The 24,844-nt window shown below is 34.5% G+C and overlaps 1 protein-coding gene across 1 annotated transcript; it reads right to left on the bottom strand.

Moving 5' to 3' along the window:
* Positions 1-22,735: 22,735 nt before the first annotated feature.
* Positions 22,736-24,458, bottom strand: LOC129235173 (nicotinate phosphoribosyltransferase-like). Its single transcript, XM_054868861.1, has one exon. It carries the CDS (start codon positions 24,383-24,385, stop codon positions 22,736-22,738), a length of 1,650 nt encoding a protein of 549 aa, XP_054724836.1. The 5' UTR covers positions 24,386-24,458.
* Positions 24,459-24,844: the final 386 nt, after the last annotated feature.

Below are 24,844 nucleotides of genomic sequence, written 5' to 3'. Positions count from 1 at the left end.
TATGTACCTATTATCTATGTATGTCCGCGTTGCTTCTCCCGAACGCCAGTGAGCCGACCACCAAACAGGTGTCAATAGATTCCTAATTTTCCCGTCTTTATGTTTGGCTATTTAAAGTACTCCTCCGATAATAATTAGCGGAGATTATCAATTAAAAACTATATTAATTATGATACTTTTTTTTAGTACTTCTTGGATTTCGACATAAAATTCTTAATTTTCGAAGGCTTTCCTCCATTTAAATTATTATTCAGTGTTCCAACTCAACTTTCCGTAACAATGCTTTTATTAAAATTTGTATCGGTGAAGAAAATCATTGAAAAGAAAAATCGGTTGCCATTTTTTTTCTCAAGTGAATAAGTAAAATTATGGGTTTTGTTTTGAGGCTTTTCCTGTAAACGCAAGATTTAAAATGTTTTCTTTTTGGTTATTTTTCCGCAATCTGCTGCATAAGTTTACTGATTTTTTTTTTTTTTTTTTTTTTTTTTTTTTTTCAAGCCTGATTGTTGAACACGCGTCACTTGACATAACTTTTGTTTTCGAGGTAGACCGTGCAAAGCCGGGCGACGCAGCTAGTATTATCATACAACTTGCATAAGACATTATTTGACACATACAAAGAGGGGGGTGGGAGAAAAAGCATCAGAATTTAAGTATGAGAAAGTTCTAATTTTATCACTTTTTGCTGTAAATTTCAATTTAAAATTCCTGAAAAGTTGAAAAAGTTCAATTTTTCAATTTTTTTCGGAGTAGAAATAAACCGCTTCCGAAAAAAAATTTTTTTTTTCCGAAATTTTCTGGGGTTTTTTCCGACTATTTTCATCTCTAGTCCGGACTATTCCGTATAAAATTGTTATTATGCGTTATTCATTTACTGCTAAAAACTGGGCATTTTATTCCCGACTTTTATCCAAAGCACATGTAGTGCGCGCGCAGATTTCGTATTGAACGAGCTGATGTGTGCACCACATGACTTCCTTTTACACTAATTTAGTGATTTTTATTCAACACTTTCCGAAAACCACTTACTTGATTCGGAGGCGTTACTCACGTTTAGGGATCTGAAAACATTTCAAATATTAACTAGTTTGTTGCGAAACGATGCAAAAAAGCGCTTACCGAGATTACGTTTCCCAATATCGACAAGTTTAACGTGATTTAATGAATAACTCTCTAAATATCGCCAATAGCGCCAAATTAAAACCTAATTCGAAAAATACTTTTTTTCCGCCAAATTTGGTGATTCCAAAGGGGATGTGCACAACTAGACCTCACTAGGAGTCTACATACCAAATTTCAACGTTCACCGGCATAAGCACCGGTTTTTAAGTTATGCGGAGATACATACAAACATCACGAGAAAACTCGTGGTAATTAACTTGTGGATCGTCAAAATAGATATTTCGAACGTCCATAGGTTCTTAGGTACATATGCGCGAGCAATCGGGTAGAAAAAACAACTCAACAAACGGAAATTTGGGCCGGTATTTGAGTGAAATTTTTTTGTTCGTGAATGCAATACTTTCTTTACTATGTAAAAGGAAATGAAAAGGAGTCCTCGTAGTGGCGCACACAAGGGGTCCGGACCCCTCCCATAGCTCTTGCCTTTTTTTTTCTCGATTGATTATGATTCGATGTATTTTATACGTAAAATAATTCCAAACAAAGATAACAATAATTTCAGTTTTTATAAGTGAAAAGTAAAATCCTCTTGTTAAAAGAATTTTTTTTTTTTTAATGTGCAGCTCTCCCATAACGAATTGCACAAGCAAGAGATCTTTCTCGACTTTGAGAAAGCTAAAAACATACTTAAGGACAACTAAGCATAATGAAGGTTCAATAGGGCCCTTGCACTACTGAATTCAAGCAATGTCACCGTCACACACTCAGGAAGTTATAAATAAAATCGAAAAACGAACTAAAACCAGAATTTATTCTACGATATTTTGTAAGCCTATAGAGACAGACTGGTAATCAGGTTTTAATAATCAGGTTTTGTAATGTAATAATCAGGTTTTTAGTTTTGTAATTACAGATTAAAATGAGATTTTTCTTGGTCTTCAGACTCGGTGCTTCTAATAATGAATTTGCTTCGTTATTTTCATTTTTGAATAATGAGAAAAGTAAAGGCATTAATTCTTGTGCTTTCTGGTAACTTAATTTAGTGTCTGTTATTAATGTTTTTGTATTAATTAGTGCTAATTATTTATTCAATAATTTATTTTGCAGTTTGTTGTTGTCGAGAATCAATAAAATCAAGTGAATATGATTGACGCATATTGGGGGGATGAAAATGGGACTTTAAACTCTGGACCCTCCCCTTGCAAAATTCATGTGTGTGCACTGAGTCCCCGTAACACGTGGAAACAATTTAATTTGCATGTTTGTGCGTCAAAAAATTATTAACATTTTACTGATTTATTGCTCAAAAGTAACAGTTCATTCCTGACTATGAGCAGTAGCGCATGTAGTGCGTGCGTTTTTAAAATACCCGTTACAAGAAAAAGATAGAAACTTAAGTATTTTTGACTGATTGTTCCGTGAAAACATGGTTTAATACTAAAGAAAGTTTTGTTTCGAACGATGTTTCTAAGGGAGACATTTCCGAGGAAGAAAAAATACTACGTAAAGATTAAAATCTGTCTTAGTTTTTTCTTTTTAATCGATGATGGTATAAGAAATTTGTCAGATTGATGTATGAGTTAGATTTTCGTTCTTAGGTAGTAATTAATGTTTGTCTTAGAATTTGGTAGCTATAGAAACAGGTGTTGACTACGAGAGATCTATGTGATTGACTTTTCGATTTTATCTAAGAAACGAATGAATACATGAAGGTCGAACAATCACTTTGAATTGACATTTCAATACAAATAAGGTGCTCTAGCTTTTGGGTTTGCAGCCTATCGCAACCATTGAAGTGCGATCCAATTTTAAGTTGCGGAGTTTAATAAGAGTACTGAATGCAATAGAACAGAGAGTGGCCAACTTCTTGGGCAAAAGTGCCAATTTTTAGAGAGAAAAAGTTACGCGTGCAGGTTTCAGTTTTTTTAACGAACTGAAAAATCTTAAAAAGTGAAAAAATGTTAATTATGTTTTCTTTTTCTCCTATGTAAATCTGAGTATGCGAGATTTAAAAAATAACGCATTCTTTTCTTCATTAACATCTAACTTTTAAAATTTCTTTACTTGAAGTTGAAACTATTTGAAATTAACTAGCACAAACTAAGAAATTCTTCCACAATATACAAGTTATCTCATTCGTGTATAGCTGTAAAGTATACATTTGCTTTGCTACGCTTGCTTACAGCAGGGTTTCTCATGCTTTTTTTTTTACTTGTGGCCCCCCTCGTACATGGGACGCACATTAAAAAAAAAAAAGGAAAAATTAAAAAAAAAAAAAAGAAAAAAAAAAAAAGAGCAAAGTTTAAAGGGAAGCTCAGATATTTTTCCACGGTTTAGCAGGATATTTTCCCCATGGAAACCGATTTCAGTACAGATTAGAGTTACTAAAGTTTGACATTTTTAATAACTTATTTATTAATGGCTAGAGAAGAAATGTTTTTACATTTTTGCAAAAAAAAAAGTACTAAAAGCAAGAAAGTTTTAATTTCTACGGGGGGGGGGGGAGGCTTGAGTGGGCGCCCATGCTCTCGTATAATGTGTGTGTACTAAAACACGCAAAAAAAAAAAAAAAAAAAAAAAAATCCACCGAAACACTAGTTTTGTAAATCAATGGAGATAGACCACAAAACCAGCAGACCAGAAAAACCATTGCCAGGCAAAGAATCGAACATCACAGACAGGCCCGGATCTATAAATTTTGGGCCCTCTGCAACAAAATCTGTACGGTCCCTCCCCAGGCGCCAGCAGTGTATATTTGTAACGTTATAAAAAGTCTTAGTGCTAGTTTTCTCTCTTTTTACTTCCTTTTACAAAAAAGGATGTATTATATTCGCAAAAATATTTTCACTCAAAAATCGGCCTTAATTTCCATTTTTCTCACCCTAGAATGAATGTTGAATTTATTTTTCAACCCGACCACACGTGGATATATGCCTAGGAACGTACAGATTCCCGAAATATCCATTTTGACGATCCCCTAGTTAATTACATCGAGTTTTCTCGTGACGTCTGTATGTACGTATGTATGTGCGTACGTGCGTATGTGCGTATGTGTGTATGTGTGTATGTATGTCGCATAACTCAAGAACGGAATGTCCTAGAAAGTTGAAATTTGGTACTTAGACTCCTAGTGGGATCTAATTGTGCACCTTCCTTTTTGATTGCATTCGGATGCTCCAAAGGGGATCTTTGCTGCTTTTTGGGGGGAAATCATTGTTTATTTCCATGTAAACTCAAGTGGTGTTATAATTTGGCGTACACTTGGCGATATATCGCCAGTCTTAGTCGCCACGTTTTGTCGCCAACTTGGCAACAAATTTGGCGATTTTTTTTTAAATTTTTAAATCTTCTTTCAATTTGGCCACTGTTGGTGATATTTAGAGAGTAAACTATTGAATCACATGAAAACTGCCAATAATGAGAAAATGACATAAATTTGAGTAAAAGGAAGTCATGTGTGCCAACTTGGCGTCAAATTTGGCGATTTTTTTTTAATTTTTAAATTTGGTTTCAATTTGGCCACTGTTGGTGATATTTAGAGAGTAAACTATTGAATCACATGAAAACTGCCAATAATGAGAAAATGACATTAAATTTGAGTAAAAAGAAGTCATGTATGCCAACTTGGCGACAAATTTGGCGATTTTTTTTTTTAAATTTTTTCAATTTGGCCACTTTTGGTATATTTAGAGAGTAAACTTTTGAATCACATTACAATTGCCAGTAATGGGGGAAATGACATTAAATTGGAGTAAAAGGAAGTCATGTGATGCACACATCAGCTCGTTATTCAGGCAATCATCGTCCTCTGCTCGTTCTGCTCGGGAACCTCCCTCTGACCACTTGCGGTGGCTAATGCCAACTGCACCGGGTGACGATTGATTATTTTAATGTTTTTTACCAATAAACGTCCAGCCCCTTAAGATTTAAGGCAAGAGAAGGGTGAGACAGGACGGAACGGCTTCTCCTGGATGTCCTGCATCCAACGATATTAGTACTGACCTGGTAGACATTGCCAGCCAGGACAAGATAAGGTTACAGGCACACACACACACACAGACGAAATTAATAGTATAGAAATACCCAATGCAATACAAAATGATCCTGACTTTTTACAACTACAAACCATTGGTTATAAGTGCCATTGTTATTCAAAGTGGCCACAAATTATTGATGAAGTTGCTTGTCGGACGTGTTTTTGTTTGTTTTCATATGAGTGTTTTCAAAGTTATGAAATTTCGTTTTATTTCTGAGATCAATTAATTTCTTAGTTTTCAGAAAAAAAAAAAAAAAATCGCCCATTTTCGTTTTCGTAAGTATTTAACAGAGCCTCTCCTTTTTTTTTCAACATTAAGTAAGCATAGCGTAGTAGATTCTTCAGCAAGTGCAACGCTGAAAATATTGTGAATCACACTATCTCCACTGTTGAATGAATTGCAAGCTTTGAAACACTTTGTGATATTTTTACTATCTTTTTTGTTCGGGTCCCGTGTTGATTCTCGATTGCTTGTAATTCATTACGACTATTTAAATACCCTGTATGTCGTACTGTATTCCAAGATGTCATCAGCGTTGATACAGATGCATTCATCTTGGCTTGAAAGAGTTAGTAAATATTGGTCGCTTCGGTCTTTGGTTCGACAGTTCTCGTACAGAATTACATTCGGGATGATTTAGCTGCTGGATTCCTGGGTCTGGGCAATATTTTTCCAACATTGTATGTGATTTTCAGGGCTGTAGAGTCGGAGTCGGACTGATTTAGGGGTAAAGGAGTCGGAGTCGGAGTCGTTCGAAAGCATGCCGACTCCGACTCCGGGTTTCTTTTTTTTCTTTAATTTTCATTGACTCTCCTTGCATTTTTTAACAAACTGACTACCTATTAATTTGATTACATGTATAAAGGTCTACTTAAGAAAATAACTCATTGGGACAACCAGCTGGCTTGATTGTTTATAGAACTTTCTGTAACAGCTACCTACGTCGTTCCCCAGCTTGCTTATTTTGTAACTTTATTTAACTGATAGCAACTGTCAGCAAACAATTTTGTTGCCTAACATTTTCTACGAAATCATTTTTAAATAAAAATATTACTATATATTTTGCCTCGAACTCAGTCATAAAATAGTAAAATGAATGTAAGTATCGCTTGAGCTAGTTGGAAAACTTCTGAGGGTGCTTGGTAAATTGAAATAAGTGTTAGCACGAAAGCGAAAATCCAAAAGATCCGATAAAATATAATTTTTTTTCTTTAAATCTAAAAACTTTATATAAGAAAGCTGGGTTATCACTAAAAAGTACAAAATAAAATTAGTACATGATTTATTGGTTACAACATTCCATAATTGTAGTTAATCCTAAAATCTTCATACTAAGATTAATTCTGAAGCTGCCAATAAAATTAAATTAAAAATTGAGCCAAGAAATGTTGGTATAGTAAAAGCTATTCGTACAAAGCTGTATACAGTCGCATTTTACGTAAAATTTCTTTCAGACGTACATGTACCCGACCTCTCTCCGCAATATAGTGCAATATTTTTATTGAAAATTTTAAGATGAAATTCAAGATTTATTATTGGGGAAATTTTTCAGAATTAAAGTATTTCAATTTTTATAAAGTCTGAAATTAAGTTGAGATGTCACCCATCAGATAGGTGACACCACCCAGAAGGGGGAGGGGGGCGGACCGCTTCCTCTCAAGAAAAGTTTTTTGACTTAACAAAAAAAGTTTTTTTTTTCTCAAAACTCTTTTTCTTACTCTTCTCTGCTTTCAAAAATTGAAAGCACAGGATTTGATCAACATCTATTTGTTAAACATTAAAGTGGAGCAAATAAATCCTTTTCAATTTTTTTAAAAATGGGATTTTTAAGTAATCTCATTTTAGAAATCGCAACTATTGGATAATTTAATTTTCAAATTGAATTTCCAACGTTGAATGCATCTTAGGTTTAGAATAAAATACAACGCGAAAATTGTATAAAAAGGAATTAATATTTCAATCTCTATTTAGGGGTTTTTCCCTCTTCCCATGAGGGGAGGGGGTGAATTGAAAGAAAAAAAAAGCCGGAGTCGGACGTTTCAGAATCCTGAAGTCGGAGTCGGAGTCGGCCATTCTTCTTCCGACTCCGCTGCCCTGGTTATGAGTACCAGTAGATTTGGCAGTAAAATGCAATGTTTGAACGAAAGCTGCAACTGAGCGCTTTGTACGCATAACACATAGCCCTTACTTCTCTGAGAGATCTTGACTTAAATAATGAACAATTAAAACAGTTGTAAATAGCTTGCAAGTATGTGTTTTTAAGGAAAAAACTAACTGCTAATGAACTCCGATATAAACTGATTTCTCAAAACACATGTTTTGGCTTTATTTTAATGAAATCGATAGGCACGCCAGATGTTTTGCAATCGCATTTGTTTGGAGTAGCAGTGCCGACACTTATTTGGAGTCAAACACAGTTGCAACCTATTGATTTCTGCTCATTTGACTATGAAAAGCTGTGAAAATGGTGACACGTCCTCGGCAAGGGACGAAAACGTCTTTGCCAGAGTTATAAATTCAACCTTGTAAATATATTTCAAATTGTCGAGCAATGGGTTTCACTTTATCAATGGCTTATAGGCACTTTAATCAATGACTTGTAGTTGTAAAAAGTCAGGATCATTTTGACAACCTATGCTACTATTTTCTGTGCGCGTCTGTGTGTGTCTGTAACCTTATCTCTCCGGACATCCATGAGAAGCCATTCCGCTCTGTCTCACCCTTATCTTATGGGGCCGGACGTCTAGGTTTAAAAAGCATTACAATAATCAACAGCCACCCGTTGCAGTTGGCATTAAACCACCGCAAGTGGAGAACAGGAGGTTGACGAGCGGAACGAGCAGAGGACGGAACAATCTATCATGTCAACAGTGACCGCCTGAATAAAAACAAGTAATTGCTTGTCTTCCTTGCACATATTCTATTTCGATTCGCAATTTTTTCTTGTATGATCCTCATATATATAATAGCCAATTCATCGATCGAATAACGCTCCTGACGTCACCAACAATGAAACTTGTGCAACAGCATGATAATTTGATAATATTTTTTGGCAACGTTTGACATGCAGGGAAATGCTTTATTTTGACAAGGCAAAAAGTCCAATTCTAACATTTCCGTTTTGTTAGTATTGAATCTAGATCGCGTTTCTTCAAATATCTCGAAAACTCCTTCCTGCATATACTGCCGTTTACCTGCCCACGGCAGTATATTTCAATGTATATAAAGATAATTATACATTAAAAAGATGAACTTTCGAAAAGTTGCCATGAAAATTTCTTAAAAGGTGCAGGAATGAATAGCTCAACAATAAAATCACAGTTCGCATTTCAACATTTATATTCTGAGAAAAGTACCAAATATAAAATTAGATAAACTACAACGCAAGCTTACTAAACGCATATTATATACAAAGGGCTTTCTTTTAATTATTGCTCATATCAAGCGAATATGAACTCTTAAGACACGAAATCTTTAAAGATATAACAACTTCTAGTTAAGTGCATGAATGATAACTGCCACATTAATTATAGTAAGCTAAATGCCGTTTCTTTGTTACGTCTGCTTTGGTGAAGTAGCGTGTTTTGCTTCTTAATTGGGATTTCTTGTCAACTCCATGTCAATTTATTCTCAAGAAGCAAAACACGCTACTTCATCATAATAGACATAGGAAGAAAGCAGCATTTAGCCTCAGTGGCGGCCCTAGATTTTGCGGGGCCCTGAGCGAAGACTTTTTGCGGGGCCCCCAATCAAAAAATAATAATGATTGTTTTAATTATAAAGCTGTCCATCGCAAGACAGTTTTATAGTTAAAAGTACCCCCCCCCCCTCCTAAGAACGAGAACCCTCAAAAAAGTGAGGGAAAAAAAAAAAAAAAAACGAGAAACAGTCTCTTAAAGATTTCAACGCCTCAGTTTCAGCCATGCCTTCCACCTGGTGTACACCCCTGTTAATTTATAAAGAAAATGAATGCATATTGATATAATTTAATCCTAATCATACCAGAAAAAAATAACTAAGAATTTTTTACTCGATATAATATATACCCTGATGTATAATATACATTTTATCATTGACCTTGGAGGGAGGGAGGGGAGTAAGTATCCGGAAAGTGATTCAAGGACCATCTAAAATGCAAAATAGAATATCCTTAGCTTGAGGGGTCCGGGGGGTTCCCCCCCGGAAAAAAAATTTGAAAAATAGGAATAAAATCCTGCGTTTTGAGACCTTATAAAGCATAATTTTGGCTACAAAATATCAGAAAAAAGAAAAAAAAAATTAGGCGAACCAAAACTTTTAAAAAGTTTCATTCTTTTGCAAATGAAGAAAATGCAAAAAAAAAGAATTTTTCCTTTGGTTCGACAAATCGTTTGACATTAATCGACAGAGAGATGAGAAAAGATAACGCATCGTCATTTACTCATATCATCTTTTGGTAAAGTTGATTGTTAATCATCTCACAAACCCAAAGACAAACAAAATGATCCCTATCACTAGTAAAAAAAAATGCATTAAACTCTTAAAAGAAGCGGTGTGGAGATTTAGAAGATGGTAACGAGAGAGTAACATCCCTGTCATTCAAACAATTTACAGTTTACACTAGATAAGAAAAAAAAAAGAAGCACTTCTTAAGTAGACTTAAAGACTGATTTAATTATTTGCAAAGACTCTAGAACAATTAAACTTTTTTAAAGCATTTCATATACACTTACTAGTCTCTAACATTTTAATACTTGATTGTATCGTTTTACTGAATTTTTCTAAACTTGTAAGAAATTTCTGTGTTAAGTTTTGTTTTTTTTTCAAATACTGTACATTTTCCCTTAAAACTATTAATTTGCATTAGGTTTTTCTCATTCGTTCATTCCTTCTTGCAACAAGATCGCGTCAGCAGAATATGCAAATTGCCGGTAGCATTTAAGCTCCCGGCACTTTGCTTCATTCTGTTCTCTTTTCAATTTGCAACCCAAGTCAGACTTGGTTGTTTCTTTCGGCAGCTCAGTTGAGTCTGTCCGTTTTTGCCGATAGTTTCGGCTTACTGCTCTTGACATGAATATCATAGCTCAGTATGTTTAACGTTTCATACTTTGACTTAGAATGTTAGATTCAGAAGTCATTTAAAGTATGATGAGCTACTTAATATTGTAAAGAGCGTATTCTCAATATTACCTTTAACATGTCATCATTGTATATATCATAGCCATAATAAACAAGTTACTTTTTAAATTTGGCTCTTCATGATGTTGCACAAGATAAATGTTTTTTCAAGAAGTATCATACGTCCTGGTTGAGCTTCCACTTAAAGTTAATAAGCTGAGCACTTTTAATAGCTCACAGTTTAACAAAACATGTAAGTCACAAAAAAATATCTCAAGCTATATGTTACAAAAATGTGAGAATCATATGATTTATACATTTTTGATGCAGCGTATAGCAATTAGCTGATTTTGGCAAAGTTTGATATTCCCCCCTTCCCCTCACATTCGTTAGAAAATTTAAAGTCAAGGTTTGTAACTACATTTTCCAACTGTTCAAGGTTCAAGCACTTGAAAATGAAAAGTCCATTTTTTTTTCAAACTTTTCATTTTTTTAGGAACAAATCATCAAGTTTTTCTGGAGTTGGGGGCCCCCAACAAAGCTGGGTCTCTAAGCTATAACTTTTTCAGCTTTTATGTAAAGCCAGGTCTAAGGACAATGAGTTAATTTAGAGACAAGTGCGGTAGAGGGTGGGGAGTCAGGAGGAGTGGGACAGCTGCATTAATAAGCCGAAGATTGAAATAATTTTTCACATTTTATTTTGGTTCATAAATGTAGCTGTCTCACTTCTACCACAGTCCAATTCTTCCCGACTCGCCCCTCACTCTTGTAATTATTAATACGTAAATGAATAAACCTTTGAGGAAAAAATCCAAAAAATTATAAAAAGTTGTCACAAAATTAACTTAAAAACATCATATAAAATGTTACTATGTGACTATAACCTAATAAGGAAATGTTTTTAACGCGATCACGTAAAATTCTTCCAGTTGCGGTCACATTTTTCGCAGACCGTTGCTCATCCTCGGAGCAGAAGTTGAGAATCTCTGTTTTAGAAGACATCTTAACTGTCAAATTTCAAAGCGAAAACAAAAATACTTTCGCCTCCCGCGAAAATTCAACACCTGGGATTGATCTTCAGACACAGTCAATGAGAAGCCGTGTCAGCTTATAGCTAAAAACTTGGGGTCTAGACCCTTGGGGGGCGGAGTTGCACATTGGAGCAGTATTAGTGCATGGGTGGAGGGGGCTTGTCGGCTCTCGACGGATCCTGTTTGTCCTTGTTTTGCACTTGTTTAGCCCCAAGATGGCGAATGTGCGGGTATTTACGGCTTTAGTTAGTGTCTCGTGTCATATGCACCATATGACAGAGAGTATATCAATCGCGATGCCCTTTCAGAAATTTCTCTCTTTGATCCATTCATCAAAGCAATCCAGATGACACAATAGCAAATGCCTGCACAGATTTTACAGCTTTTGGCTCTAATTATCCTTCAGACTTGGCAGACCCAGACAACTTAACTGATGTACACATGAAGAGCCAACACACAACAGCATTCCAATTTTTTCTAATCGTGTTACTGTTAGAAAAAATAGATTAAAATATAGTTTGTGGCTTTTCATTAATACTCGGCAGTTTTCTTTTGTTGCATATAAAGAAAATACCAGGAAACATCCGGCTATCTAAATGCTAGTCGACTAATAACGTGTTCAAAATCATAAAAAAGTTACAAAATGTGAGAAACATTTATATACAGTCTAATCCTGCGTTTGTAAAGTTCGTTATTACAGCGAAAATCTCGTTTTAGCGAAGACTTTGGTAATCCCAATTGTTCCTGTGAACAATCTCAAGATTCGTAATATTTTGGCAAAACGAAATTTCGTTACAGTAAATAAAATGAATGTTGCAATGTTTCTCGAAAATTTTGCATTAATGGCAAATGACTTTTAAATTTCAAAATAACTCATTAAGGTCCTATGTGAGCTAACTCGCTCGTTTGCATTTTTGTTCCCATTTACTCTCTGACCACGGATTGTATGGAAAGACAGACATCCGTTTTACAGCCGGAAATGGACGAGTCTATTATTTTTTTTACCGATGTCAGCTTTTGCAGAAGCAGAATCTCTTTCAAATGAGCGGAATACGCGCATCAAATTTTTACATTTTCCCCTTATTCACATAGATTCGTCTTATCTGGACATTTGAAAATTCCATGCAATCCGTGGTTGGACAGTAGCTTGATGGAAAATTTTCGGTTTATTGTAAATATTTAGGTCAATAAATTATACAAATATTTGTAAAAAGATGGATGTTCGTTGATGCATTGCTTCAAGCATCCAAGAAAAGGCTTTGATCTTTTCCCTTCACCGTACCCGAATTTTATAAATTTATTAATGAGAAAAGAATCTATACTGTTAGAACTCAAGTGTTTTAGTTATAATCACTCAGGAATGGCAGGCAAATATATAGTGTTGGTAAAAAAATTGCATCACCCTCGCATTTTCACAACAAGGAGATATGTGAGAAGTTTTGGTCGACCGATGAATGTACGTGAAATTCTGCAAAACTTATGAAATAAACATTTAACAGCAGGAATCCGATAATTGTTTACTTCATTTATGGAAATACATGGCCAAAACTGTAACAAGTACAATGTGAAGTGCATCCATGGTTGCCAAGTGGACGACGAAAGAGTAAGTAGAGGTTTTAATTGTAACACTCTTTCTGTTCAAAAATAAACAAAAGTAACATGGAAATGTTTGAACATCATAAAATATAACCTAATATTTTGTTGGTTCGCCTCTAGCTTTAACGACAACTTGACATTTATGGTGCATTGAACGGATGAGTGATTGAATGTATTCTTTACTGAGTTCATGGCGCCAGACACGAATTATTGAGTCCCGGAGTTTTGCAAGTGATGTTGGCTTATGTTTCATCACTTCTGAAAAATCTTAGCGCAGTTTCGCATCGAACAGAGCCCAGGTGTCTCCATCTAGTGGGGAAACTGGGTGTCAAATGTTCCTGGCAACGGCATCCAACCGAGTGCTAAGTGAAAGAGTGGATGCTATGCCGGGAAATCGCACTAGTCTGCAAAATGCAATACCTCTACCGCAGCCCCATTAGAAAGAAATAAAAACTTTTGAGCTTCAAAGGAGAGATCCAAACCAAGGGACCACCCCTTCCTAAGGGCGCCCATATAGGGGGCAAGTGGGGGCTCGAGCCCCCCTCCTACCTTAGAAACTAGAACTTCCTTGCTTTTAGTACTTTTTTCTTTGCAAAAATGTAAAAACATTTCTTCATCAGCCATTAAAGAATAAGTTATTAAAAATATCAAATTTTAATGACTCTAATCTGTCTTGAAATCAGTTTTCATGGGGAAAATATCCTGCTACACCATGGTTAAAATATCTGACCCCCCCTTGCAATTTTGTATATGGGCGCCCATGACACTTCCCTACGCCACTGCTAAACGAGTTCTATCGGTCATCCTATAAGACAGTTAGACAGATATTGTTTAAGCATTCGATCCCCCACCGAAAAAAAATCGGTCTTTCTATCAACAAATATTGCATAACTATCAGTTAATTTGTACGTGGTTCAGTCGAGGGAGAGGAAAATAAGGGTTTGATTTTTTAAGAATAAAAATTAATTCTAGTTGCCTTATCAAAAGGTAATTTTTGGGAGCATTTCTTTCTTGTATATTCCCTTATAATTTTCCCTCCATGTTACTTACCATATCACTCGGGGGGGGGGGGGGGACAAGAGGTAAAAATTAATTACTTGTATCCACGAAACTTTTAACTCATTTTTTAAATCCAGTTCGAAGAAAGCAATTTGGAATTAACAGCCATCCTTTTTTGCTATGACGACCAGTATAGGGACGTAACTGCTATCGTTTGTCTCGTGAAAAAAAATAAATTTCCAGCCAATAAAAAAACTGCCCAAATTTGAATGACTCTTCTTTAAGGAACATGTTGATATTGTAAATCAATAGGAAAAAAAAAAATCTCAAAAATTTTCAAGTGATATTGCTTAGAAAATTCCTGCATATTTTATTTACAACAGGGCTTCTCAACATTTCAGGCCATACACTCCTCCCCCTTCCAACACTGACAAGAGATCAGCCCCACCCCCATATGCGGCAAAATAGAAAATTGAAGCTCATTAGGATAACTGAAGCTAGTTATTAAGCAAACATCAAGATTACACACACGAAATTTAACACTGCTACACTTGATTATTAGAACATATGAAAGCCAAGAAGCTAAGAAATAAACACATTTTTAAGTAAGCTATAACCTAGGTGAGGTTGTTTTGCATCATCAGTCACTTTCACAACATAAATGAGAGGGCTGACATTATTTAGTATTCACATCAGTATTCACAAAAATTGAATAAAATTAATTTATTTTACATTTTATTTCATCTTTTACACACTCATACCACCCTATCAATTCTTCTACGCCCTCCTGGGGGGGGGGGGGCGCCCCTCCCGGGATGAAAACCGATGATTTACAGCAAAAGGAAGGGATTTCAAAACATCTGTATCGTTACATTTTATGACTTTGTTGTTTTATTATTTTAGTTTGGATGAGTTTGAAAAAACATAAATATAACAATGAGATAGCCATGATAGTTTCAAGTGCTTTTAGTTACTCTAGAATTAAAGATTACATGAGTTGGGGTGCCCAACCCCTCTAATCGCAAAGCCCCCCCTCCCCAGTGAAAAATTCCCTCAAAACACCTCCTAAAATTTTCAATGGTGCAGTCCTGTGCCATGACTCCCCCCCCTCCCCCAGGTGGGCACCCTTGTATGAGTAATAAACTAAAATGTTATAATTTTCCCCTTTAGAACAATTATTTTGGGAGGTAACTAAATTCAAAAATAAATTTCCCCCTCAGTAAAATCCTACCGACATCTGATTGGAAAAACTCATTAAAATTCATTGAAACATTTATTAAAGATTTTTAAATGTTCGCAAAACATATCAAAGACCAAAAGCACCTGCTCTGAACTTAAAAGTTTACACAAAAACTCAAACCATTTATTCAAAACAGATCTATTTATACCAAATTCAAGGAGCTTTACTTTCATAAATATCCAAATAAAAGTATAAAAATGAATAAATGTAAATAAAATTTTATTTTTTTAAAACAAATATATAAAATGAGATTATCAGTACAAATGAAGAATAGAATTATAACCAAGTTGATTACAGAACAAGCAAACAATTGTGCATAAGAAATTAAAAAATTAAAACAGAGCTCTTTTAGCATTCAAAACAATACATATATTACGATTAAAAAAAAAAAAAAGAGGGGGGGGGGGGGCGTGTCCTGAAATTTTTTGCCAATTATTTGCTCTTATATCAACAATTCATTGATGCTAAATCCACAGAGGCACAATCAGATTTTTGATGCTTTCTACAATAAGGGTGTTGAGTACATAATAATCCTTTTACTATTAGGTATGCTAGGGGCATATTAGGAATGATGCCATAGTACAATCAAGTTTCGATAACTAGAAGCCTTATAACTAATTCCTCACTCTCAAAATTTTCATTGGGTCCCAAACTCTTGAAAATGCTGTGGGAACTGTTCAGAACTCAAACTATCAGTAACTTTTTGAGAGTTTACTGTACAAATCTAGGGGTCAAGGGAGGGGGTGGGGGGCTAAAAATTCCTCGACATTGCAGCCCTGTAAATCCATAATGGTTTTGGTATGCATCTTGTTATTGCACAAAGGTTTTTTGCAGAGCCGGCCTTAAGCCGATTAGAGCAAAAGATCCCAATGGGGCCCCGCGCCAGCAGGGGCCCCGCTCTAAAAAAATATTTTTTTCCTCACAAAAGAAAATAAAGGAAATATAAGGTTCAAATGAACTTAACTGATATTAATCATAATATGCTTAACTGATATTTAATCTGGCGGGTATGGAGCTACTTTCAGTGCAATTGAGGTAGTATAGGGGGAATTTCCTGAGGCTTTTAGCATCCCTATTAAGTCCAAAACTACTAGTCTCAAATAAATTTCCTGAAGAAAAAAAGTAAAACATATAGCCAGCTAAAAATTTTTAAATCCATATCTAAGGCGATACCTGCTGTATCCTATAACTTCCAATCAAGGGAAAGGAACTAGGTAGTGGGGAACCAAAGTACAAATTTTTAATGATTATTAGCAGTCCGCAATAACGTAAGGGTCAAGGACCCCTATCCCAGGATCTACTCGTATTACATGGGCAAAATGCGGAAATTTACATGAAACTCCGAAATTTCAGGAATTTCCAAAGCTATCTTTTCAATTTCATTTATATATTTACTTTTATTATTTTTTTGCTTTCTTTATTAGTATTGATAAAAAAATCTTAAAACTTAGCAGCAATGCCAATTTTTTTTACTACACAATTAACACCAACGTAAGTGCAATCCTGAAAAATAAATAAATAAATGATAAACTTCAAATACTGCGTATTTAATAAGCGGAAAACATCTCCATAACAATTCTAAAGAAAGCAAATTGTCATTCTTCTTCTAACGTTTATACATATAGAATGGAATTTGGTTTTTAAATCTTCAAGGTCAAAAAATTACTTGGAGCCAACCAAACCCTGACATCTCTCTTAACGTGATTGAAGATGCGTGTTTAAGACCTTTATTTCAAAAAGTTCAGGAGAAGGCTACTCAAACGCTCAGCCTTACCTCAACGTTATCACAAAAACTGACTAAAATTACATCATTCAGTTTTCAGTTTTAAAGGATTTCCAAGGAAGGAAGAGATTTATAAATTTCCTTCTTCTCTTATATCGTCTCTAAAGGTAGCCTAAAATAGTGTTTAAGATTCAAATTTCGAAATATTTCATGAGGAAGGTCTCTGAAACATTATTACTATCTAATGACCCCTTTCTTTAGCATCAGCACAATAGCTTAAAATTTCCCTTTTAGAAAATACTACCACAAGAAAACACTCGAACCCTTCCTTCAAATGGATAGCATAAAATTCATTTCAGTATCGAAAAAAATTCCGGGAGGAAACTCCTCCAGTTTCCCATATCGTTACCAAACAGGGTATAAAACTGAGTTTTTTGCGCTATAAAACCCTCTATTTGGAAGTTTTCCGTAGGAGATCACTAAATTCCTTTCTTTTCCATTTTCATCAAACATCATCTAATGGGGACAAAAATTTCTGAGAGGAGCCCCCAATTCCCTATCGTTACCAAAATTAATCTAAACTTATCTTAAATTTTAAAATGAAATTTGGTAGGCGGGGAACCTCCGCCTCTCCCATTTTCCCTTCAGTTTACATAAAATTGTCCGAAGTGGCGATTTTAGACGTCAGCTTTAAAGACTCTTCCTGGGACTGTGGGTGTTTTTATCTGACCTCTAACGTCCCTCTTCTCCCCCCCCCCCCCTCAAACCTCATCTCCGTACCAAAACTTCCTTTTTAAACTTCAATTTCGAAAAATTTCCAAGGAGAGCTCCCCCGTTCCCTGCAATTCCGTTCCACTTCTGACACCCCAAAGACATCTGGTCTTTTGCTTGTGGTCAAAAATTACTTTTTTTAGGACAGATATATTTTGGTGCATTTTCCTTTTCTGTCCTTAGTTATAAATTGCGCTACCCGCTTACTTCCAACGGTGAAGGGATTCTCACTTCTCAAAGTTGCACAATAATGATCGATAGAAAAATGATTTTTTTACTGGGTGGGTTGATTTATTCCATGAAAATAAAAATTAAAAACTCCAACTGAATGGACTTTTATCAAGTTATTTCACAATAAGCGAACTAAGAATTGGAAGAGAGAAGTCTACGGTGACCATCCGTCCCGGTTTTGGAGACAATATTCCACATTTTTTGGAGGTTATTTAATCAGTCATGTTAAATTCCCATAATATCGTCCAATTTTACAAAAAAAAAAAAAAAAAAAAAAGGAAGAAAAAATCAGCATCTGGGAAGTTATTCTCTCAGTCCCACACTTCTTTTGACACCCCAATTTTCTCGTGCACCAACCGCATGTGATTGGGCATAAAGATTCTCAGAGCTACTTTTCTTACGTTTTTAAAATGTACACTTATTTTTGTGGCCATTCATTCATTCGTTTCTCAAGAAATAAAAAAAGGAAAAATCGAACGTGATATAGAAATTTGAAGGAAGACGGATAATTGCGGAAGTTTCGAATCCTTGCCTGAATTTAAAAAAAAAATAAAATCGGTCAGCACTTCTCGAATTTGTACGACCAATCTGTAAGGGGCCCCGCCAGATTTCTCTAATCGGGCCCCGCATGTGCTAAGGCCGGCTCTGGTTTTTTGTATAGGGTTAGATATACAATTAGAATGATACTAAAACTTTTATGTCAAAAAGTAAAAGTAAATTTAACATAATAAATGCACAAATTTGCAAACACACAGCTTACAAAAAAACACCCTTTTCAATGCAAAAAAAAAAAAAAAAAAAAAAAAAAACCCTAATGGTTCTGACTTTTTTTTCATTGAAGAGGATGTTTCCTATAACTCTGAACCATGAATCTGCATTTTATTTTGTTTTTCAAACTTGTGCATTTTGTTATGTATCTTAATTAAATTTTTTGTTTCAATCCATATTTTAAACTATTAGCTTTCATTAAAAAAAATACTGGCTATTCACAAAAGTAGATGGAACTTGATTGTTTAGTTATTAACCCTTCACTCTTGACTGTTGCAGTAGCCTGATCACGTATATATTGAAACATATTCCTCACCATCATACTTTTTGTACTGAAAGAAGTACTCTTACCTCTATCGGCAAGGTTGAGTTCTAATAAATGATCAGTCAAGAACAAAAGAAAATCAAGCGAAAAGGGCTAATATAACACGGGACCAGAAAAAATTTAGACAAAAATCAAGACTGTTTAACACTACATTAAAATTTAATAGAATGACACTACATTTACTTTCATACTTCGTAGTTGAATTAGTTTATGAATGCTAACAGTTAAATCTTGATAAATAGATATAAAAATAAAATATTTTTTATCCTGCCATACTTGTATTATTATTCTTCACACAACAAAAATCACTTGAAAGGGTTAGCATATTGTTTGCAATAATAATAAAAAAATCACATTAAGCTAGTGTTGGTTACTATGGCTCAACTATTATTTCTACAAAAAATGTAAAATAGGTTTGGTAGATTTTTAAAACATGTAAAAAGTTTTAAAAATATAAAAATTATAAAATAATTTTAAAATTTTTAAAAATACACCTGAATGGATATTTACAGAGCAATTTAAAATACGAACTATTCATTTAGCTACATAAAGGTATGCAAAAAAAAAAAAAAAAATCCAAGACTGTCCACAAACATTTCTTCACTGCAAATTATTCTCTCTATATTTAAGTAGAACAGATGAAATTCTAAAATCTACATTTCTGCTAGCATCTATGATATTTATAGTAGCTTTTAGTTTTTGTATGAACATTGCATGTACATATTATCATTTTTAATGACATTAATACAACTATACTCAGTTTGAAATACAAAAATAGAGTTTGTTTTAGAACTTTCTTTTTTAAAAGGTCTGCTAGAATTTAGATAAATATTCAATCAAAGTAATAAATAATTCAATAATATATAAATATTTGAAAATATAGTTAACAATTTATCCTAGTTATACATTTCAGAATATAGTCACTACTCTTAGAATAATAAGAAAACTAATAAAACCTTATTATATACAAATATTTGTCAATATTGCACTATATTTAAGATTAAAAATGAACAAATATGTAAAACAAAAGGATTTTATCACCAGTAAAATACAAGATTAATCAAATCTAGTGGAAAAAAAATCAGAGTAACAAATAAATATAATATAAACAGATGATTTTCTAATTAAACATTTCTTCGAAAACACGCAAAACAAAAACAGAAATATATTTCAACAAAATTAAATGCAAAACATAAATACATCTATATAAAAAAACATAAAATGCAGAACATAAATACAAAATTCTCATTTTAATCTAAATATTTTGAGGTATTTAAGTAAAATCTCATTGAACATAAAAAGAAGGACAACTTTAATCAAGCTTAATGCCAACATGTCAAGCAAAAACCTTCTTTTTGTGAAGAATTCCTCATGGCTAAAACAGAAAGGTCTGTCTTGGTTAAAAAAAAAAAAAAAAAAAAAAAAAAAAAAAAAAAAAATGTGCCTTTTGTTGAGTATAAAAAAGTCAAAGTGCACACATAATTGCAATTTTTTTCACACATCCCAATAACTTAAAATAAAGATTATGAAATGGTTTTCTTTCTGTTTTTAGAGAAAGAAAAGGACATACAGCTATTTGAATACTAAGCTTTAAAAGGGCGATTCCACAAATAAGTCAACCCTTTGTCCTGCACGTGATGGTTCATAATTAATAATTTTAAATGGTAATGACAAAATTTTTGCTTAAGAAATCACACATAAGTTTGTAATTTGTTAAGCAGAAAAAAATTCATTAATATTTTGTTTTTTGTAGGAAAAATTTGAGGCAACATGTGCGGGACAAAGTGACCATTTTCCATGGTAACCTTTTCTTCAAGCACAAAAACACCAAAAATCTTTTCTTCAGCACAAAAAACTAGCACATTCACTTAGTATGATTGACTTGATTTTATGACAATTGCTCATTAACTTTTTCTAACACTTATTCAACTTTATGTTGTCAAGGACTGACACAGAAACCTCAAAACAGCAGTATGAGCCACGTATTTTGTGTCTCAAGAGCATTATCTTGCTCTCGGTCTCAGCGTCAACTTTACTTGAAATAATCCTCGTATTTTGCTTGATTTCTACTATCAGCCTTTAAGAAAACAGAAATATGTCTGGAATCGAAGAGCCTTGAAACTAAGGGATGAAAATGCTAAAATCAAAAATTTTGAAATAACTATTATAAATGGCAGGAGAAACTCAGTCTGTTTTGGAGCAAGAGATGGTAGTAGCAGCTCTGGAAGGTGCTCAATAGATAAGTTGAGCATACATCCCGTTTCCAGGGAATCACTCCCGTTATCTCCATACATAGTTTCAAGATGCAAAAATGGTCCTTTATCTGATGTGTTAGAATGGAATATTGGGAATTCTTTAACCGAAAACCTTCGGTTGGAATTAAGTATTTTATAGCTAATTCATGCAAAATTTTACATCATTATATAAAATATTTAAAGTTTTAATTCAATAAAGTTTCCACCCCTAATGCACTGGTGAAATGCAATTTTCACCTAATTTGGAAACTAGCACAACTGCAAGTCACAGTTCTTAGAACAACCTTGAAGAGTAAATCATACGTTGCTTGTTATTTGTCAGTAACATAAGTGTTAAATATACACATCCCTTTAGCAAATTCATCTCTGTTTATTAACGAAAGGCTGTCGATAGTTTAAACTTTGGATGCATTTTGTTCAAAATTTTAAAACATCAACTTACATCACTTTGCTTCTGGCTACCTCGATTCCATCTACCTTAATGCCGCTCCTAAAAAATTCCCATCAAGCGAGTTTAAAGATTATTACCAATCAACTAACAGATCAACTATTAGTAAACTTTCATTTAAAACTTTACCTGAATATGATAAGGTGATATAATTCTGTACCCAAGAGGTAAAGGGGACCATATCACAAAAGCAAAAGTTTCCAGGAGGAGCGCTCAGAGTCCTTTAACATCAAAACCGCATGTTAACTGTAGTGTGGTTTAGATAAGTTGGGGCATGACTTTGACAACATTACCTTTTTTTGGGGTAATAGGAAAGGGTAATTTTTGCTCAGTTGAGTAGCACTACTTTCACTCTGCAAAAGTAATACTTTTAATAATTGGAATACTTAGCGCATTCCAACTAAACACGGTTAATAACACATTCAACTTTCAATGAATTCCCCAAAAAGAAATCTCCATCGTCAAGGTCATGCCTCAATTTACCAGAGCCATGCTATATGCCAGCAAGTGCTGTTTTACATCCTTTTTCTTGCTTACTATTGAGAATTAGACCTAGCACTTTATATCCTTGAATAGAGATAGTTATCATGACATGAAATACTTGGTGCACTTTCAAAAACTTTCACATATTTAGAACAAATAGCTAATCTGCTTACAAATTGTCAAAAACTGTAGCTCAAATTAAACATTACACAAAATAGGGAAAACAAAAATACTATTAACTAATATGAAAGCTGCATCAAAGTGCAAAATAAATCATGAGAAGCAAAAATAGCCAACAGCAATAAAACTTTCCTTCGCCAATTTGGCATATTCCATGTTTTTTTAACTTCCCCTAACAGAAAATAAAAAGTCTAGTAATATAGTGCTTGCTTCTTGACTTTGGAGGAAAAAAAAAGGACTTAGTCCACTTTACCTCCCAGGTACAGAATTAAGAGAAGGGTTTTTATCATCTAGGCAAAATCATTTAAGATGGTCAGTTCGGAAAATAGTAAAATACTTTTAAAAACTTATACTTTCAATTTGGTAAAAATATATCCCTCAACATTTACATCTCAAAAAATTAACAGCATCATGAACACATTATAAATTTCATAATAACTCCCCGATAGGAGCATTTTTGAGCCACAAATCATGCATGAAATTATATAATTGGCCTGATACTGAAACTTTGTAAGGAGTTGGATTGAGATTTCGTTTTATATCGGATCTCAACGAGCCTAAGGAGGCCTGGACTCTTCCTCTGATGTCAGACAACACAGGGAGATTCGTACAAATCTTTCCATCTCGGAAACACAACTCATACAAGTTCTGTACATCAACCGGTTGCACATATGCACGTTTAGACTCCTGAAACGGATGTCGCACTAACACTCTTTGATTTATTTCAGGTGGAGGCTCATCATTCATTTGCAAAAGATCAATCAAAGCGTGGCCATCTTTGCCAAAAAGTCTGTATGCAGACTTGCAGGCTGGAATGGTGACTTTTTCAACATCGAGGCTCAGCTTGATACACGGCCTGGAATTCACTTCGACTAGCTTATACACGCACCCCAAAGCTGGTTGCTTCTGACAAGTCACCAGGTGTGTACCGATACCGAAGCTACTTATTTTGTGGCCCTGTTCATTTAATGATATAATGGTCTCCTCATTGATATCATTACTTGCTACAATAGTCAGATTTTTGAACCATGGCAGAGCATATTTTGTAGCAACTCTGTTGAACGTTTCACTTGCGACTTTGGAGAGGTACGCTAAATCACCGCTGTCGATGCGCACTCCGAGTGCTCTGTAGCCTAAATGATTCAGCGCTAAAGCAACGGCACAGAAATTCAGCAAGCCACTTTTTTTGACATCATATGTATCTATCAGGGCCAAAAAATTGTCGGGAAAAGAGGCCGCGTATGCGATGAATGATGCAAGCTCCCCGTCACTGGCTTCGTCCTTCAAAATATGCAACAGAGAAGAGAGTTCAGAGCGATACTTCTTACATAGTTCCAAGAAATCAACATCAACACCACGATTTCTATCTAGGAGAATGTTTAATTTGCAGTCATCTAATGAGGAATAGGACATAACAAATGCATGAGCATGAGTGCCTTTCACTGGTATGTCGTACATTTTACCAGCTAGGACATTGCTTGTACCATCAAACCCACCAATATAGGCATACTTGGAGGCTGACAGTCCGCCATCGGGGCCCTGAGCTCGCCGCAATCCATACTCCAGCAACTGAATGTCGGGTCCAGCAGCTATCCTATATCTAGCTGCATTTGTAGCAACTAAGCTGGCATAATTCACAAGCGTTAAGAAAGACGTTTCAAGAAGCTGTGTGACCGGTAGAGGACCTTCCACACGCAAAAGAGGAACTCGAGGAAAAACAACAGTACCTTCTGGGATTGCATAAACTTTTAAGTCTTTAGCTGTTAGCTCCTTCAGAAATTCATAAAATGCTGGTTCGACGCATGATGGCAGAATTCTTTTCAAGTATTCAATGTCACTGTCGGAATAGCGGAAGTTCTCTAAAAATTTCAAGCATTCTTCTAATCCAGCAAAAACTGTAAATTCGCCACTGAATGGATTTTTTCGAAAAAACAAATCAAACACTGCGTAATCTTTACATTTGCTGCTTTTCCAGTAAGCATATGCCATAGTTATTTGGTATAAATCTGTCAATAAAGGTTGTACAACTCCATTTAATTTTGGAAGAGTTCGACTATTAGTTATATTTTCGCAATCCATGACTTTTAAAAATCACAAACGATGCACAGAAACTTACAATGTTCTATCTCAAAAATATCTGTTTATCCTAAGAAGCGCTAAATGATAAAAGCACTCGGCACTGTACCAAATTAGTGATATCACAAGGTTGAAGAGACCTTTAAAATTTTAAACAAACAGGGCAAAGTGTCAGGGAGAAATTTACGATGTTGCCAAAATTACTAAGAATAATAGCCAAATAATTAAATAAAACTCATGGAGGCCAACCTGTTTTATTAGTTCAATATATTTGAAGCAAAATGATCATAAAAGAAACGAGATAATTGCTACTATATTAGCAATTAAACTTTACCGCGCTCAAATTTCATCCGCGAACAGCCAGTATTCTTGCAATCTGAAATATCTGAAGTCAACTTTTAATATGAGTACTAAAATTGCATTACAAGTGTCTGAGTCCCAAATTATACGATCAATACCATC

The sequence above is a fragment of the Uloborus diversus genome, chromosome 2 (genome assembly GCF_026930045.1).
Source record: "Uloborus diversus isolate 005 chromosome 2, Udiv.v.3.1, whole genome shotgun sequence".
NCBI classification, from domain to species: Eukaryota; Metazoa; Arthropoda; class Arachnida; order Araneae; family Uloboridae; genus Uloborus; species Uloborus diversus.
Note: the sequence above shows the minus strand (reverse complement) of the source record. Positions and strands in the feature narration are given on the sequence as shown.